Source organism: Littorina saxatilis, linkage group LG2, assembly GCF_037325665.1.
Source record: "Littorina saxatilis isolate snail1 linkage group LG2, US_GU_Lsax_2.0, whole genome shotgun sequence".
Taxonomy (NCBI): Eukaryota; Metazoa; Mollusca; class Gastropoda; order Littorinimorpha; family Littorinidae; genus Littorina; species Littorina saxatilis.
The window spans coordinates 2,353,189-2,369,513 of NC_090246.1; the positions used below are offsets into that span (position 1 = coordinate 2,353,189).

The 16,325-nt window shown below is 46.1% G+C and overlaps 1 protein-coding gene across 2 annotated transcripts in view; it reads right to left on the bottom strand.

Moving 5' to 3' along the window:
- The window catches only part of LOC138957902 (uncharacterized), a 38,166-nt gene extending 24,064 nt beyond the window's left edge, over positions 1-14,102 (bottom strand). Inside the window, exons 1-4 of one of the 2 annotated variants that reach the window (XM_070328941.1) lie at positions 13,968-14,102; positions 12,307-12,445; positions 11,149-11,350; positions 10,387-10,552 (exon numbers count right to left, since the gene is read on the bottom strand). In XM_070328941.1, coding sequence (XP_070185042.1) covers positions 10,387-10,552; positions 11,149-11,350; positions 12,307-12,433 — 495 coding nt within the window. In that variant the 5' untranslated portion in view covers positions 12,434-12,445; positions 13,968-14,102. Of the gene's footprint in view, positions 1-10,386; positions 10,553-11,148; positions 11,351-12,306; positions 12,446-12,709; positions 12,732-13,967 lie in introns of those variants that run through there. The other variant, XM_070328946.1, reaches the window with a different exon arrangement.
- Positions 14,103-16,325: the final 2,223 nt, after the last annotated feature.

Genomic DNA, 16,325 nt, shown 5'->3' on the forward strand with positions numbered 1-16,325 from the left:
CCAATCCCCCGGACCGTAAAACGGCCCAGGAAGAGACCCCAAGCCCTGGATTAAATGAACCCGAGCCTAGCAGAGGGGAAAGACAATCTGCCCCCCCCCCCCCCCCCCCCCCCCTTTCGATTGTAAGGAAATGCCAATGCCCGACAAGGCCTGTGAGATAGAGGTCAGCTCAAGAGAAGAGTGACCGATCTCCACCCAAAGAGAGAGAGAGACATCTGAGTACAAGATACCAGAGTCCAACTGAACTCGATGGGAACAACTCAATAAAGAGCCTAAGCATTCCTAAAGTTCCAAGATCGTGAAGAAATGCTCATCCTCCAAGGCACGCTGTACTGCTTCTCTGAGTTAGAGTCCAATCTAACCAAGGCAAGAATCATAGTACTCCTGGGTAGTGACAGAAAAACGTCAAAGAAAAAACCTGACTGCGATCTTTGACATCGTCACCCATAAAGCATGCTTGAGAAGGGTGCCGTAACCAGCAGTCTTGCTGCTCTCAAAAGAGATGGTAACCAGGTATCCTCTACCCGTTCATGCGAAAGCAGAAAGAGATAGTACGAGGAAGCAGCTACTTACAATTGTGTGTAAGCAACCGAAAGTGCGGAAGTCACAGCGGTCGAAGCCTGGTGTGACCGGTGACCATGAACGAAATGGCTAAAAGCCATAATGTCCGCAGTTCAGTCTGCTTGTAGGTAATTGAAAGTGAATCAAGAACCCAAAACAGAAAACAAGACTGGTAAGCATACACGAAAAAAATGTGAAGCCGACCAGTCAAAAGCCTCCCGAGACAAAGTGTTCTCAGGAAAAAACCGGAAGTTTACGTTCGTGGCCAAATCAAGAACCTTCCTGAGTTTGGGCGAAGAACCAGAACGCGTCTGTCCACCTCTGAAAGACTGAGGGCCAGACGCAGAGATCAACGGGCAAACGCCATAGTCATAGTTGCCTGTGGAAGAAGGGTGACTGTAAAAGGAAACCCGACCTAACGGAAAATCGTTCTGACTCACCTCATGCTCAGGATGAGGGTGAAGAAAGAAAGATTAAAAATCCGCAGTCACAGGCACCGGAAAAGCCATAGTCACGCAGCGAAACGCTGGCGACAAATGCACAGGCTAAGACTGAGAGCCGAGATGCCCGTAGAACAGCCATTGTTCCAAAGTACCCACAGTACGCAGGTAAAGGAAAGAAACAAAAGTTTCAGCTGCCAAAAAAGATGCTGGGCTAAGAGCCCACAGCAAAGACAACGGAACATTAGCTAGCCCTCTGCCAGAAGGAGAGGACTAACCAAAAACTGAGAGAGATGGTCAGCCACAAAGGATGACTCCTCAAGCCGACATTGCCAAAGACAATGCCCCCTCAGAAAATCTGTATGTTACCTCCGAGGCCAACTCAAAGGGTACCTTAAGTTTGGACGAAACACCAGAACAAGTCTGATCGCTAGAGAAAGACAGAGTCGGACTCGGCGAAAGACAAATAAGGGCCACATAGGTCAGTCGTTGTTCCTAAGAAACCCTGACGTAACTAAGACGTCGGTAAGAGAAACAACTTCTCCGGCTAGCCGGAAGTGCGACAGAAGCAGCAGCCCGTGGCCGAAACGACTGTTACACTGACTGAGGCCGGAAGCCAGTAAACCCAAAGGCCAGCCCTAGATCCGACCAAAAGTGGGTGCTCGAGCTGGTGGACCTAGTTAACTGTGTTAAAATCAGACTGATGCATAAGAATGATAATATGCACCCGTCAGATCGATTGAAGCCGCCCGACCTCACAGTCCCACAATCCATTGGCTGTGTACAGAGACCATCCAATGCGAAAGTGCCCGGGAGGGAACCTCCCGCCATCACTAAAGTGAAGGGCGGAAGGGTGAGATCGGGAGCACTTCATTGGAGGTGGGGCTTGCCGTTAGAGAAGCCCATCCCCCTTCCCGAAGCAGTTCTTTTCCCGAACCACAAAAACCAGGATGAGCTTGCCCTTAGGCTGCTGGTTTGGGTTGAGCAGAGGACTGGGCCTGCTTCTGTTGAGTAGGCTTGCTCTGTTTGCAACCCTTGTAGAGAGAAGTCGGAGAACTGATGTCCTCTGTTCGACTGGATCTCCTTTTGTCTAGCGTCAGGCGCCAAATGACCAAAAAGAGATCCCTCTACCACCGGAGATGCTCTCAAGGTGTTTCTCGTACCTGATCCGTGAACTGCGAGTGCGAGAAGAATAAATCCCTCCAACACCAAAACTGCGTGAGCATCGCTGGGAGGATAGTAGCATCTGCTCTTCATTCACCCCAGCAAAGGCTGAACGAAGAGTGAAGACATCATCAGCATCCTGATCTACACTGAGTGTGAACAGATCGAGCTAATCGGTCATAGACCAAGAGTTCTGATGATCGTCTCCGAAAGGATGCAAGTTCCAACAAGAAGGGCAAAGCCCATACGACTCACATGCTTTACACATTTTTCCTACCAAAATACATGTGACCTTGACCCAAGGTCAAGGTCATCCAAGGTCATGCAACACAAAGCTGTTAATTCAAGACATAGGAAGTACAATGGTGCTTATTGGCTCTTTCTACCATGAGATATGGTCACTTTTAGTGGTTCACTACCTTATTTTGGTCACTTTTCATAAGGGTCAAAGTGACCTTGACCTTGATCATATGTGACCAAATGTGTCTCATGATGAAAGCATAACATGTGCCCCACATAATTTTTAAGTTTGAAACAGTTATCTTCCATAGTTCAGGGTCAAGGTCACTTCAAAATATGTATACAATCCAACTTTGAAGAGCTCCTGTGACCTTGACCTTGAAGCAAGGTAAACCAAACTGGTATCAAAAGATGGGGCTTACTTTGCCCTATATATCATATATAGGTGAGGTATTGAATCTCAAAAACTTCAGAGAAAATGGGAAAAATGTGAAAAATAGCTGGTTTTTAGGCAACATTTATGGCCCCTGCGACCTTGACCTTGAAGCAAGGTCAAGATGCTATGTATGTTTTTTGGGCCCTTGTCATCATACACCATCTTGCCAAATTTGGTACTGATAGACTGAATAGTGTCCAAGAAATATCCAACGTTAAAGTTTTCCGGACGGACGGACGGACGGACGACTCGGGTGAGTACATAGACTCACTTTTGCTTCGCATGTGAGTCAAAAACTGACGTCCTATCTCCTCTGAAGAGACAACGGTGTGTTCTGGTACTGACACAACCGAGTCCCTCAGAATCTGTTTGATCAGCAGAGGAAGCAATAGTCTCCTGTCCACCCAGCGACCTTCCCCTTGACCCTGCTTGTGACCTCGATGTGTTATGCCCCCGCAAGGGGCACGGTACTCTCTAAGCACCCAAAACCTCAAAGAGAGATAACTGGCGGAAACCTTCCTATTGTAGTCTCCTGTATGACGGCTTACTAGTGCCAAAACCTCATAATTGTAATTATCAAGGGAAAATTAGTAATTTTCCTTTGATAATTACCATTTTCACGTGTTAATTGCTAATTTTCCCGGGAAAATTACTTACTTTTCCTGGAAAAATTACTAACTTTCACCTGTTAATTACTAATTTTTAGTTTTGGCTCACTTCCTGACGGATTGCTAATGCCAAAACTAAAAATTAGTAATTTCCCGTGAAAATTAGTAACTAACAGATGAAAACAGTAACTGACAGCGTTAATTAGTAATTATCACGTGATAATGGGTAACACCAGGTTTTGGCACTAGTAAGCCGTCATACTCCTGTCCGCCCAGCCGACCTTCCCCTTGATCCTGCTTGTGACCTCCATCTTTTATGCCCCCGCAAGGGACACGGTACTCTCTAAGCACCCAAAACCTCAGACAGATAACTGGCGGAAACCTTCCTATTCCTGCGTCACCAGTAAAAGTGACCGCGGAAGAGCAAAGGACGAGTGCAAGTTCCGACTCGAGTTAGGCAAGTTGAACTTCCAAAACATAGAAGGAACAAAAGTAGAAGCCTGTGTAGCCGTAGCTAGCCAAGGCTGAGCCTGTTCCGGACCTTGCCTTGAGCAGGGTCCCCACTGGTTTTTAGAAACAAAATTCCATGACTTTTCCATGAGCCTCAATAACATTTTCCATGACTAGATCCACAGGTCGCCATTTCCGAACACGCAAACTTTTTACGTCTTGTCACTGCCAGTTTTGACACTGGCTTGCTTTGCACTGAATTTGAGTCAGTTTCTACGCTCTCTTCGACAAGCAAGTCAAGCATTTGCTACGCAGTCAGATTATCGGTAATGTTTGCTGGTCCTGTCATTTCACTAAACTGGACCAGCCACTGTTTGTATCCATCTGCACTTTCGTAAATTCCGTTTCGTAACCGTCACTGTGACTTGACGAACTGTCATTTTTTTCACTGCGATACACAGTTCATTGCGAAGATCTTCCTTGGTAATTCGTTCCAATTCCGCATACTTTTTGTTGTCAAGAAACAACTCGAAAGAAAGTTTCAAACTCATCATCCTCCATCTTGCTTGTCGAAGCGCTAAAGTACTTTATCGATGCAAAAACAAAAGCAGAAAACTTCGACGAAACCGACTCAAATGCAGCGCAGACGACACGACGAGATAACGGAAGGAAGTGAGCCTCGCTTTGGCTCAAGTGCCGTTAAAAATACCGTTATTCTCGTATGCAAATACGAACGAGAAGTTGGTCATACGAACAAGCCTTGTGCTGGCGACGCAAATCGCTGCTGGCTGGCAAGGGGGGTGGGATGGCTGGGCGACGAAAATAGCCGCTGGCGTGCTAAAGGTTAATTTTTTTTTCTTTCTTATTTTTGTTAAATTCCATGACTTTCCATGACTTGAATTGAAATTCCATGACTTTCCAGGCCTGGAAAATTAAAAATCAAATTCCATGACTTTCCAGGTTTTCCATGACCTGTACGAACCCTGCTTGAGGAACAAGAAGAGGAACAGGAACAGAAGGAATACCACCTCAGGCATGGGATGGCTTCACCAAAACCTGCTAAAGGTGGTATGCCACAGAAGGGGACTCTTCGAACCGGAAGCAGAAAACCTCCTCCTTCGCGAAACGGAAGTCCGACATCAGCGAAGAGGCAACCAAAGAGGAAGCCGAAACCGCTGATGCACCTTCCGGAAAATAAAGGGAAAAAACTTCCGCCGCAGCTTCAAGAGCAACCTGAGCTTTGACGGAAATCCCGACTATGTCTGTTCGCTAGCCACAGACTGAACGTCAGAGTGGTCGAGCGAAGGACAAGGACCGAAGTCACAGTCACCAATGGCGGAAACGATGCACGGGATAACCGAAAACCGGAAACCCGTGTACCAGGGCATCATGTTGACTTATACCCTGACTGGTGTGAGGGTAAGGAAAAAGCCGAGTGAACGTCCGAAGCCGACGGAACTGAATGGACGGAAGCCACCCCACCCGAAGGGTGAAGTGACGACTGCCCCGGCCGAGGTGAACCTGAATGCCCGGAAACGAGGATTGCGTAGACTGAGGCTGGAAGCCATAAAGCCCGGAGGCCAGTCTCCGGTCAACCCCAGCACTGACCACGGAGTGAACAAGTGGTGGGGGACCTATGCTTCCGGTGGGAACTGGAAGCGCAACAGCCAAAAACGGCTGCCGCCCTTGTTCTGAAACGCCCGTGAACGCGTAGAACATCGGGGGAGACAGAGCAGAAGTTTTTGTGTATCCGGACGAAGCCGGAAATGCAACCGACGAAGCCGCACAATGCGGAAACAAGGGCTACGTAGACTGAGGCCGGAAGCCATAAAGCCAGGAGGCCAGTCTCCGGTCAACCCCAGCACAGACATCGGAGTGTACATGTGGTGGGGGACCTATGCTTCAACGGACGTCATCCTGACTCGCCTCATGCCATGATGAGGATGGAGAGAGGAAAAGACCAAATCCGAAGTCACAGGAACCGAAAATGCCCTAGATGCACCGCGACAGGCAGGAGACTACTGCGCAGGCTAAGACTGAGAGCCATGAAGCCCGTAGGACAGCTATTGTACCGAAATACCCACAGTATGCAGGTAAAGGTAAGAAACAGAAGTTTCGACTGCCCAATAAAATGCTAGGCTAAAAGCCCACAGCAAAGAAACCGGAACATTAGCTAAACCTCTGCCAGAAGGAGAAGAGTAGCCAAAACCTGAGAGAGGTGAAAAGCCACAAAGAATGACTCCTCAAACAACCATTGTCAAAGACAATGCCCCCTCAGAAAAATCTAAAAGTTACTTCCGAGGCCAACTCAAGCATACCTTAAGTTTGGACGAAACACCAGAACGCGTCTGTTCACTAGAGAAAGACAGAGTCAGACTCGGTGAAAGACAACAAGGACCAAAGTCCAAGTGTTTGTGGCCAAAAGGTGAGACAAAGGGGTAACCTGAAGACAGAGAACCCCGCCCAAACGGAAATCGTCCTATCTCATCTCCTTCAAAAGGTGAGAACAAAGGAAAGAAAAGACGAAGTCCGAAGCCACAAGAAACGGGAAGGCAACAACCACCATCGCCAAAATGTGGAATGGCTGTTGCCCGGCCAAGGCTAAAAACCCTGACGCCCTAAGGTCGGCCGTTGTTCCAACCACCCCGACGTACCAAGAAACGTCGGTGAGAAAAACAACATCTCCGGTAAACCCGGAAGTACGACAGAAGCAGCAGCCCGTGGCTGAAACAACTGTTACCCCAACCGAAGACGGAAAGAAGTATTCCGACGGAGGCTGCCTATTGGCTGCAAGCTTAGCTTAGCCAGAGGATTGAGCATGCTTCTCCTAAGCATGCTTCTCCTGAGGAGGCTAGCTTTACTTTACTTCAACCCTTGTAAAGCAGTCAGAGACCTGGTGATCTCTACTCGACTGAATCTCCTTTTTTCTGGTATAAAAATACCAAAGTTTAAAAAGGAAACATCTCTACTGCGGGCAAAGCTCAAGTGTCTCTCTTTGTCTGGTCAGGGAACTGTAAATGCGAAAGAAACAAGTCCCTCCGACACCTGCCGTAAGAGCGTAGTGAAGGAAGGACAGCCTCATCTGCTCTTCGCTCACCCTAGCAAGGGCTGACCAACAGAGTAGAGAAAGGAGGCAAGTTCCAAAAGCTGAATTAAGCAAGAAGGAACAAAAGGTGAAGCCCGTGTAGCCGAAGCCAGCCAAGGCTGAGCGTGTTCCGGAACTGAACCAGGAAGAAACGGCAGCAGAACCGAAACACTAGAGATACCACTTCCGGAAGGAGATGGCATAGCCAAAACCTGCAAACCGTGGTACCCACCAAAGGTGACTAAGGAACCGGAAGTAGGAAACATCCTGCCTTCCCGGAACGGAAGTCCGACATCGACATCGACAACGAAGCAACCAACAAGGAAGCCACCAAAGTCGATGCACCCAACGTGAAATCCTGAGTCGCAGCTTCGAGCTTCGACGGAAATCCAGAACGTGTCTGATTGCTGACTAAAGACTGAGAACCAGAATAGTTCAGCTACGAACGCAGACCGAAGTCACAGTTGCTGGTGGTAAACTGATGAATGAGATGACCGGAAACCGGAAACCCATCCAACCGGAAAAGTCCTGACTCATCCCCCTACTGAAGGGTAAGAGTGAATAGGGGAAACGTCTAGAGCCACCAGAACTGAATAGGCAGTAACCGCAACACCCAACAGGTGGAGTGAAGACTGCCCCGGCCGAGGCTGAAAGCCTAAATGCCCGTAGGCCAGCCGCTGTTCCTCACCCACCGACCTCCGAGAAGAAGTGTCAGGAAGAGGAGTAGTGTATCCGGACAGAGCCAGAAATGCAACAGACAAAACCGCAAAAAACGGAAGCGAAAGTTGCATAGAGTAGACAGGCCGGAAGCCCGAACGCCCGTAGGCCAGTCCTCTGTCAACTCCAGTCAATACCGCAACGTGTACTTGAAATGGAGGACTTATGCTTCCAGTAAAACCGGAAACACAGCGCCGAAAACGGCTGCCGCCCTTGCTGCGAAACACAAATGCCCACGACGGAACAAGGGTGAGACAGAACAGAAGAGGACTGGGGCTGGAAGCCCGAACGCCCGTAGGCCAGTCCTCGATCAACCCCAGACAAACCACTACGTGCGCTTGTGATGGGGGACCTATGCTTCCAGACAGGAAGTGTAGGAGGCCGAAGCCCCGTCCGGAAAATACCTCGAAGTGACCTCTGCCGCGGCTTTAAGTTTTTCCGGATAACCAGCACGTGTGGAATCGCTGACGACAGACTGAATGTCCGAAACATCCGGCGAAGGACCGAAGTCCACGTTGCTGGTGGAAGGCCGGTGAACGGCATAACCGGAAACCGGAAATCCGTCCCCCCCCAACACCATCCAAACTCATGCCCTGACTAACACCAGGGTAAGAGTAAGAAGACGGCAAGCCTGCAGCCGCAGGAACCGGAACCGCAGTCGAAGCGACAACCGAAGGTTGAAAAGCTGACTGCCCCGGCCAGGGCTGAGACAACACCTGCCCGAAGGGCTGGCGTTGCTCCTCAGCTACCGACATCCAGGAGGAAGTGGAAGCGAAAGGAGCAGTAAATCCGGGCGGAGCCGGAAAGGCATCAGACGAGACCGCAAAATGCGGAAGCGCCGAATGCGAGGACGGGGGCCAGAAGCCCGAATGCCCGGAAGGCAACGTCCGGTCAACCCCGGAAACGACCAAAGCGGGTGCGTACGTCAGGGGACCTATGCTTCCGGCGAGTGCCGGAAGTGCAGCAGCCGGAAATGGCTACCGCCATTGCTCAGAAACACAAAGGCCTTCGACGAAGCCAGGGTGCGACTGAACAGGGGTTCGCGGGTCGTGAACCCGCTGAAAAGAGCTGTGTCCCAGCAGGGAGCGTCCGACGGTCTCACGAGGACCTGTGGACCAGCTCGACTTACTTGAGTCGCCAACCACAGCGGTAGAAGACGAAGAAGCAAAAACATCCGCCCTAGACAATGTCTCGGCCGGAAGCGTCAAGGAAGCCAACGAGCTGACGTCACCCACAGACGGCGGGAAAACAACGGAAGTCGCAGGCTTGGAAAGCAACATTTCTTCTCGTACCAAAGTACGAATCTCCGGAACTACCCCCCCACAAAGTGTTTGTAAGGGGCAGAATAAGTAACGGACACAACAGAAAAACATGCTTAGTCCGAAACAACAACAAGTCCTACGGACTGGTAGATACCTGACTAAAGCCTAGCCATGTTAAACCACTGTCAGCTATGCTGATCAAAAAAATGGCGGCCAAGCGATAAGTTACTGGACAAAATTTAGAAGTCCAAAAACGGACGAAAATTAAGCAATAACGAAATTCCTGTCAAACTAATGACGAAATTGGAAATGGCTTACCAACTAACAAAGCAGAAGGCAATAAAGCAGGTAAAGTAAGGAGTACCTCACCATAAAATAGGCCTAGCCACATTAAGACGAACCAAAAATGGCGGCCACACAATAAGTTACTGAAAAACATTTAGAAGTCCAAACGGACGAAAAGTCAGCAACTACAGATAAATTCCTGTCAAACTAATGACAAAAAAAGGAACAAGCTTACCAACTAATCAAAGCAGAAAGCAAGTAAGAAGGTAAAAATACGTTTACCTCCAAATTACATCGGCCTAGCCACATTTTAAAGCTGTCAATCCATGTTGACAACAAAAATGGCTGCCAACGATAGTTACTGAAATTGTTACAAGTCCAAAAACGGACGAAAATCAGCAACTACAACAACATTCTTGTCAAAATAATGACCAAAATGGAAAGAGCTCACCAACTACGAAGCAGGAGGCAAGATAGACGGGTAAGTGGCCAGTGGGTGTCATAAACAAACACCAAACAGCACAGCCACTGGAGAGCCAAAATTCAACAACCTCCTTCTCAGAAAGCTGTAAAGTCGTATGATATTGACCACGTGTTCAGTAGCGGTGGTGACGTAGCATGCACGGATGGGAGGTAACTCACCGGGTGTATGGTCATTACCATGGCTACGTTTACACTTTTTGTGGTTGGGGTTGCTTCCCTTTAAACTTTTAAGACGGGTAGCCTTTTCAGACCTTAGCATCTCAGATTGTGTCAATGCTATATGTGATTCGGAGTAGGAATATGTAATTTAATCAACAACCTGCTCGTCAGTGCTGAAAAAGTCGTATGGTCTTGGACACGTGGTGATAGGGGTAGTGACGTAGTACATACCAATGGGAGGTAACTCCCAGAGTATGTGCTCATTACCATGGCTATTTTTAGCCCTTTTGGTGATGGGGTTGCTTCCCTTTAAAAATGTTAGACAGGTAGCCTTTTCAGACCTTAGTATCTCAGACTGTCAATGCTATATGTGATTCGGAGTAAGAATATGTAATTTTAATGATCACTACACAGAAATATTTTTAAAAATCTAATCACTCCCTCCTGGCATTTTATAACCCCTAAAAACTTCGGAATCCTCAGCAACAGCAAATACCTGGCTCTCAGTGACAACTCCCATGTGGTGTTTGTCGAAGTCTTCGTAGTTAGTGCGGAGGTTAACTCCATGCACGCCGTAGAAATGCTGCATGCGTTTCAGCAGATGGACCAAGATCTCCTCGTTGGCACGCGCCATGGGTCGTACTGTGCGAATTGTACCCAGGCTGCCAGCAAAATAAAGTTTAATTACTGACAACACTGCTACACATAAGGAGGCAATATTTGTCAAACTCTAACATAAAGGGGCAATATTTTACAACTCAAAGTAAAGTAGAGAGCACTGGAATAGGGCTAGGTAAAATAATCTCATAATCAAACGGGCTTGGGCAATTTTCACTCCACAAAAATACAGAAATCTTGGGTTATTTATGCTTCAAAAGTCAAAATTCTGATGACTAGCATCTTTGGCTCTATTCAATTCAGTGTATGCTTTGATTTTTGGTTTAATTTGCGCTTGTGTAGTTAGCGAGTGTGGAAGTTAGTACTGTATTAATTATATTTCAGCAGTCATTTCTGATCCTATAACATATTTATTATTATCTGAAATGTAACACTACAGATACTGATAAACACACACAAACACGTACACATCCGCACACACACACACACACACAAGCACAAACCCACACATCAGTGCACACACACATACCCCCCCACCCCCACCCCAACACACAAACATGCAAGCAGGCTAAAATGTACACACAATGAAGCCCATTCACATGCACACACACAAATGTCCAACACAATCAACATTACTCACAACTCTGGCGCCTCAACCTTCTGAACCTCCGGGTCCAGCCTCACTTCCGCAGGGTTGAACTGGAGGTTGACGTCATCGCAGAACATGCGATAATTGATGGTTCCATCACGACGAACGTCGTAGCGGTTGGTCATCGCCTGCTCATCCTCTGGGCTCAGCTGCAGGTTCAGAGTCTGCCACAGGCACCGGAAAAACTGGGCGGCTGCAAGAAAAATAGGCCAAGACGGTCACTCAGAACTTTACTACAAAAAGATAAAGGTTTTAGGCTTACTAAGCCTAATTGTCCAACCTGTCCTTTGAACATATACAGAGAATAGTTGTCGACAAAGTAGAAAGAAGCAAGGTTGAGCAACCAGCTTTGATTTTATCTAACAATGTATAATCAACCATTAGGAAAGACAAATCTGAAATCACTTGTATAAAACAGAGATGAAAAACTTAAACTAATTTTTCAAAAAGAAGTGTACCAAATCAAACAAGTGAAATCGGTAAAACTGCAGCATTTAAAAAAAACAATTGCAAGTAAATGATTCATTCATCCATTAGAAAGTACCCACGTTAGAAATGTGGTACAAACAATGAAGTGAAAAGTAATTATTTCTCATAATCTATATCTTCTGTGAAAACTTTATCACAACTTACATAACATGCCCTTTTGCGTCATATTTATTAGTCTTCAGTGCATCTGCTCTCTTAGAAGAGTGGTATTTGCAAGGTGGGATGTGTGTCTTTTTCATCTGATTAAATGAAAGTAACTGATACCGTTGTTGTAAAACGAATATATGTAAGTGCACGATACTTCACATCATATTACTTCTTTATCAGAGGAGAAGTGATATTTTACACAGTATTGAATTACGATACACAATGCAATTTTCCTTGTTTTTATTAGGACAGTAAAATCTTTGAGTCTTTGTCTATGTTTAATCGTTATAACTACATGTTATTGTGTAATAGGAAGGTTTCCGCCAGTTATCTCTTTGAGGTTTTGGGTGCTTACAAAGTACCGTGCCCCTTGCGGGGGCATCAAACATCGAGGTCACAAGCAGGGTCAAGGGGAAGGTCGGCTGGGCGAACAGGAGACTATTGGGAGGCAGGCCTAAAAACAAATTTCTGTTTTGTAAAGACAGACAATAAAGAATTTGTTCTTGTTCTTACCAGTAACAAATCCAGAGCGAAGTTTGTCGTAGTCGTGGAAAAATTCAGTGACTCGGATCCGCTTGGTCTGCACCAGGGTTCGGATCTCGTCACCCATCGCTGGGTTCATACCCACAGCAGCCGCCATCTTGACTGGGGGCTGTCCACAAAACCAAGGATTAGCACACTTGAACCCCCATTTTAAGACCCCCTGCTTTAAGACTCCCGGGCCTCCCTCTCAGAGATTTTTGTTGTTGTTCATAATCTCCTAAATTTACCCTCATTTTTGGACTCTATTTTTTTCAAAATGTTATTTTCTTTTGGAAATAAAAATAAGGACAGGTCTAGAATGATCTGTCAAGCCGGGGCTATAAGCAACACTCCAGTTGTGATATAAAGATCTTGATATATACTAGATGATTACCCGCTTCACCAGGTACCGGCTTCGCCGGGATGATCGCGAGACGGAGTATGAATACCCGGCTTTGCCGGGAAGAAGTAGAGCTGAATACCCGGCTTCGCCGGGTACCCGGCTCTGCTGGGTGAGTTGCGCACCGTATGCCGGCTTTGCCAGGTACCCGCGATTGACGCCACACAAAGGAAGGGAGATAAACGCGCAAAACACTGGAGAAGATAAGGAAGAGTTACTGGAAATAGATCTACAGAAAAATCAAAATCGGTTCAGCGCTTCACGCAGCACGGGTTGAAAATTTTCATCGACCAGATTGCGTCCGGGGTCTACCTGAATATGCCCACCAAATTTGAAGCAGATCCATCGAGAACTTTGGCCGTGCATCGCGAAGAGAGACAGACAGACAAACACACACACACAAGCCGTATATAGATATCGTTCTGCACCAGGTAATTGCATGTGTATGCAGTCCTCTAACTAACTTAAAAACAACAAAGATCTTATCACAAGAATCTTAACTTTGCAGGTGTGCTTCTAGATGAGTTTTAAAATCAGGTTTTTGGGTGTAAAACGAGGCGGCAAGACTGGGTGGCCGAGTGGTAACGCACTTGCGCTCGGAAGCGAGAGGTTGCGTGTTCAGGCCTGGGTCAGGCCGCAATTTTCTCCCCCCTTTCCTAACCTAGGTGGTGGGTTCAAGTGCTAGTCTTTCGGATGAGACGAAAAACCGAGGTCCCTTCGTGTACACTACATTGGGGTGTGCACGTTAAAGATCCCACGATTGACAAAAGGGTCTTTCCTGGCAAAATTGTATAGGCATAGATAAAAATGTCCATCAAATACCCGTGGGACTTGGAATAAAGTAAAAAAAAAATTCCATCTCACACGGCATTAAGTCTCAATGCGCCACTAATAGTCAGAATGTTGACCCTGGGCGTTAAATGGAAGAAGAAGAAGAGGTGTTTCGCCTTTGGGCTCCAGAACAACGCGTGAAAGTGAAACACACAACTCATTGCTATCCTTTTCAAACGTTTTCAGTATAATACACTTAGTGCTGTTAAACAAACAATGTACCGTCAATATAGTGCCTAGTGGCCTTACTGCGCTTGACAAGAAGTAATCAACAAACTAACCCATCTTTACATTTCATGAAACAACAAAACATAAAAAACTTCGTCGACAATGCAAACACAAGTTTAACCACGGAAATGACTTTCAATCCAAACGTAGCGCCTAGGAAAACTCTGACCTTGATCTCCCCCAAGAGACTCACCTTTCGGGTAAAGTTCTTCGTCAAGAATTAGCAAACAACGAAGCTGTGTACCGCTGTATCCTTCCCACTTCGTCCACAGCGGCAACACGATGTTGAAATGTTGCTTGGATACTGCGCATGAGCAAGACAACTTCCTGTCAGTCTCGGTTAGCCTAATCAATAACTTTCGGTCTTACTCGGTTGCCTCCCTTGTAGTTGTACTCTGGTCAGACTGTGTACTTGACAGTCTCTGCTCGGGTGTAGTTTGCTGATTTATACGTCTGAACTTCATCAATATATTACTTGTTCATGCTATCCACGGTGCACCTAGGATAGTGTATAAGAACTGGGTGTAGTCATCCAATTATTTTTTTCTCTACTTATGATAGTAGCCCTGTGGTATGTTTGCTTACTGAAGGTTTTGCACATAATGAAGCTATTACTTCAGGCCTTGTGAAAAAAAAATGCTTGAAAGGTGAGATTTCTGAAGACAGTGCTCTCATGAAAGAAACCAAAAGTTTCAATTAAAATTTTATGTGGCCGACACTGTTCTGTCTGTAAATGTTTCAGATTTTAGGGATTGCACTTCATGTAGTGTTACTCATATGCATGCATTCTAAATTTACGCCAGTGACCTTACAGTATTAATGGTTCCAAGCTAATCAAAAGTAGTTGGAAATGTTATCACCGGCTATGTAAGTATTTTTCAAGTTTGTTTTTTCTGTCATTAAAAATTAATCACTTGCAGACGTTTACCTACATTGCAAAGTACTTAGTGTTTTCTGATGTGATGCCGGATGCTGCTTTTGACTACACACGCCCGACGATGCGGGTTTGTCTGAACCCATACATTTGAAAGAGGGTTTTTACCGTTTATTTCTCTAGCGACGGGGTGGGTTCAGGGAAACCCACAGCGCTACTTCAGTGGGTGCATCGAGTTTCTCCCTTCACCGACTTCTTGCAGGGGAAGGAGAGGGGGAGGGAGAGACTGAGAGACTAAGAAAGAGAGAGAGAGAGACTAAGAAAGAGAGAGAGACTAAGAAAGAGAGAGAGAGAGACTAAGAAAGAGAGAGCGAGAGACTAAGATAGAGAGAGAGAGACTAAGAAAGAGAGAGAGACTAAGAAAGAGGGAGAGAGACTAAGAAAGAGAGAGAGAGAGACTAAGAAAGAGAGAGACTAAGAGAGAGAGAGAGACTAAGAAAGAGAGAGAGAGAGACTAAGAAAGAGAGAGACTAAGAAAGAGAGAGAGAGACTAAGAAAGAGAGAGAGAGAGACTAAGAAAGAGAGAGAGAGACTAAGAAAGAGAGAGACTAAGAAAGAGAGACTAAGAAAGAGAGAGAGAGACTAAGAAAGAGAGAGAGAGACTAAGAAAGAGAGAGAGAGACTAAGAGAGAGAGAGAGACTAAGAAAGAGAGAGAGAGACTAAGAAAGAGAGAGACTAAGAAAGAGAGAGAGACTAAGAAAGAGAGAGACTAAGAGAGAGAGAGAGACTAAGAAAGAGAGAGAGAGACTAAGAAAGAGAGAGAGACTAAGAAAGAGAGAGAGACTAAGAAAGAGACTAAGAAAGAGAGAGACTAAGAAAGAGAGAGAGAGAGACTAAGAAAGAGAGAGAGAGACAGAGAGAGAGAAACAGAGAGAGAGAGAGACAGTCAGATAGACGGATAGACAGACAGAGCAACTGACAACAGACATATAGACAGAGAGATACGGACAGACAGACAGTCAGACACTGGAGACAAACAGGCAGACAGACACTGTTCCGCCGCTTTGGTAATTATGGGTGTAGCAGAACCCGCGCCGTCGGCAGAGGGATAGTTACAATCACTACTACTCTTTAAAAGTATGGGTTTGTGTGAACCCGCGCCATCGGTAGTGTTTATGTAAATTATCATAATCAATTAATTTTAATGTTTTGTCATGTACACACTAAAAATTTGCAGAGAGCAAATTAGGTGTGTGAGAGATACTTACAATTTCAAAACGATACCTTTAATGGTTCCAGAGTTACAATGATTTTAGTGTGTCTCTGGGTACAGGTGAACCCAGGAAGCACGGCAAAGGTGGTTCAGCTCCATATATGGTTGATGTTAAAATTGCTGCAAACTATGAAGACACATGACCAACTCTAAGCAGGACCAGCTCTCCTCCCACAGTCTCAAACCATATCAAAGCGAACTTTACACAGACAGTGAAGCAAAAATGTTTTCAACAAGCATTTTCCAGAAGCAGCAATTCCCCCTTCTGTAGCAGTTTAGCGTGTCTCATATTTAGCAGCAATCTTAACAGCAAACACACACCAGTGCTATGTTTGTCATTGGATCAAATCTTTGCTTTAAGTGGCTTTCTGAGCAATTACTTCCTTTAATCATACAAAAAGAC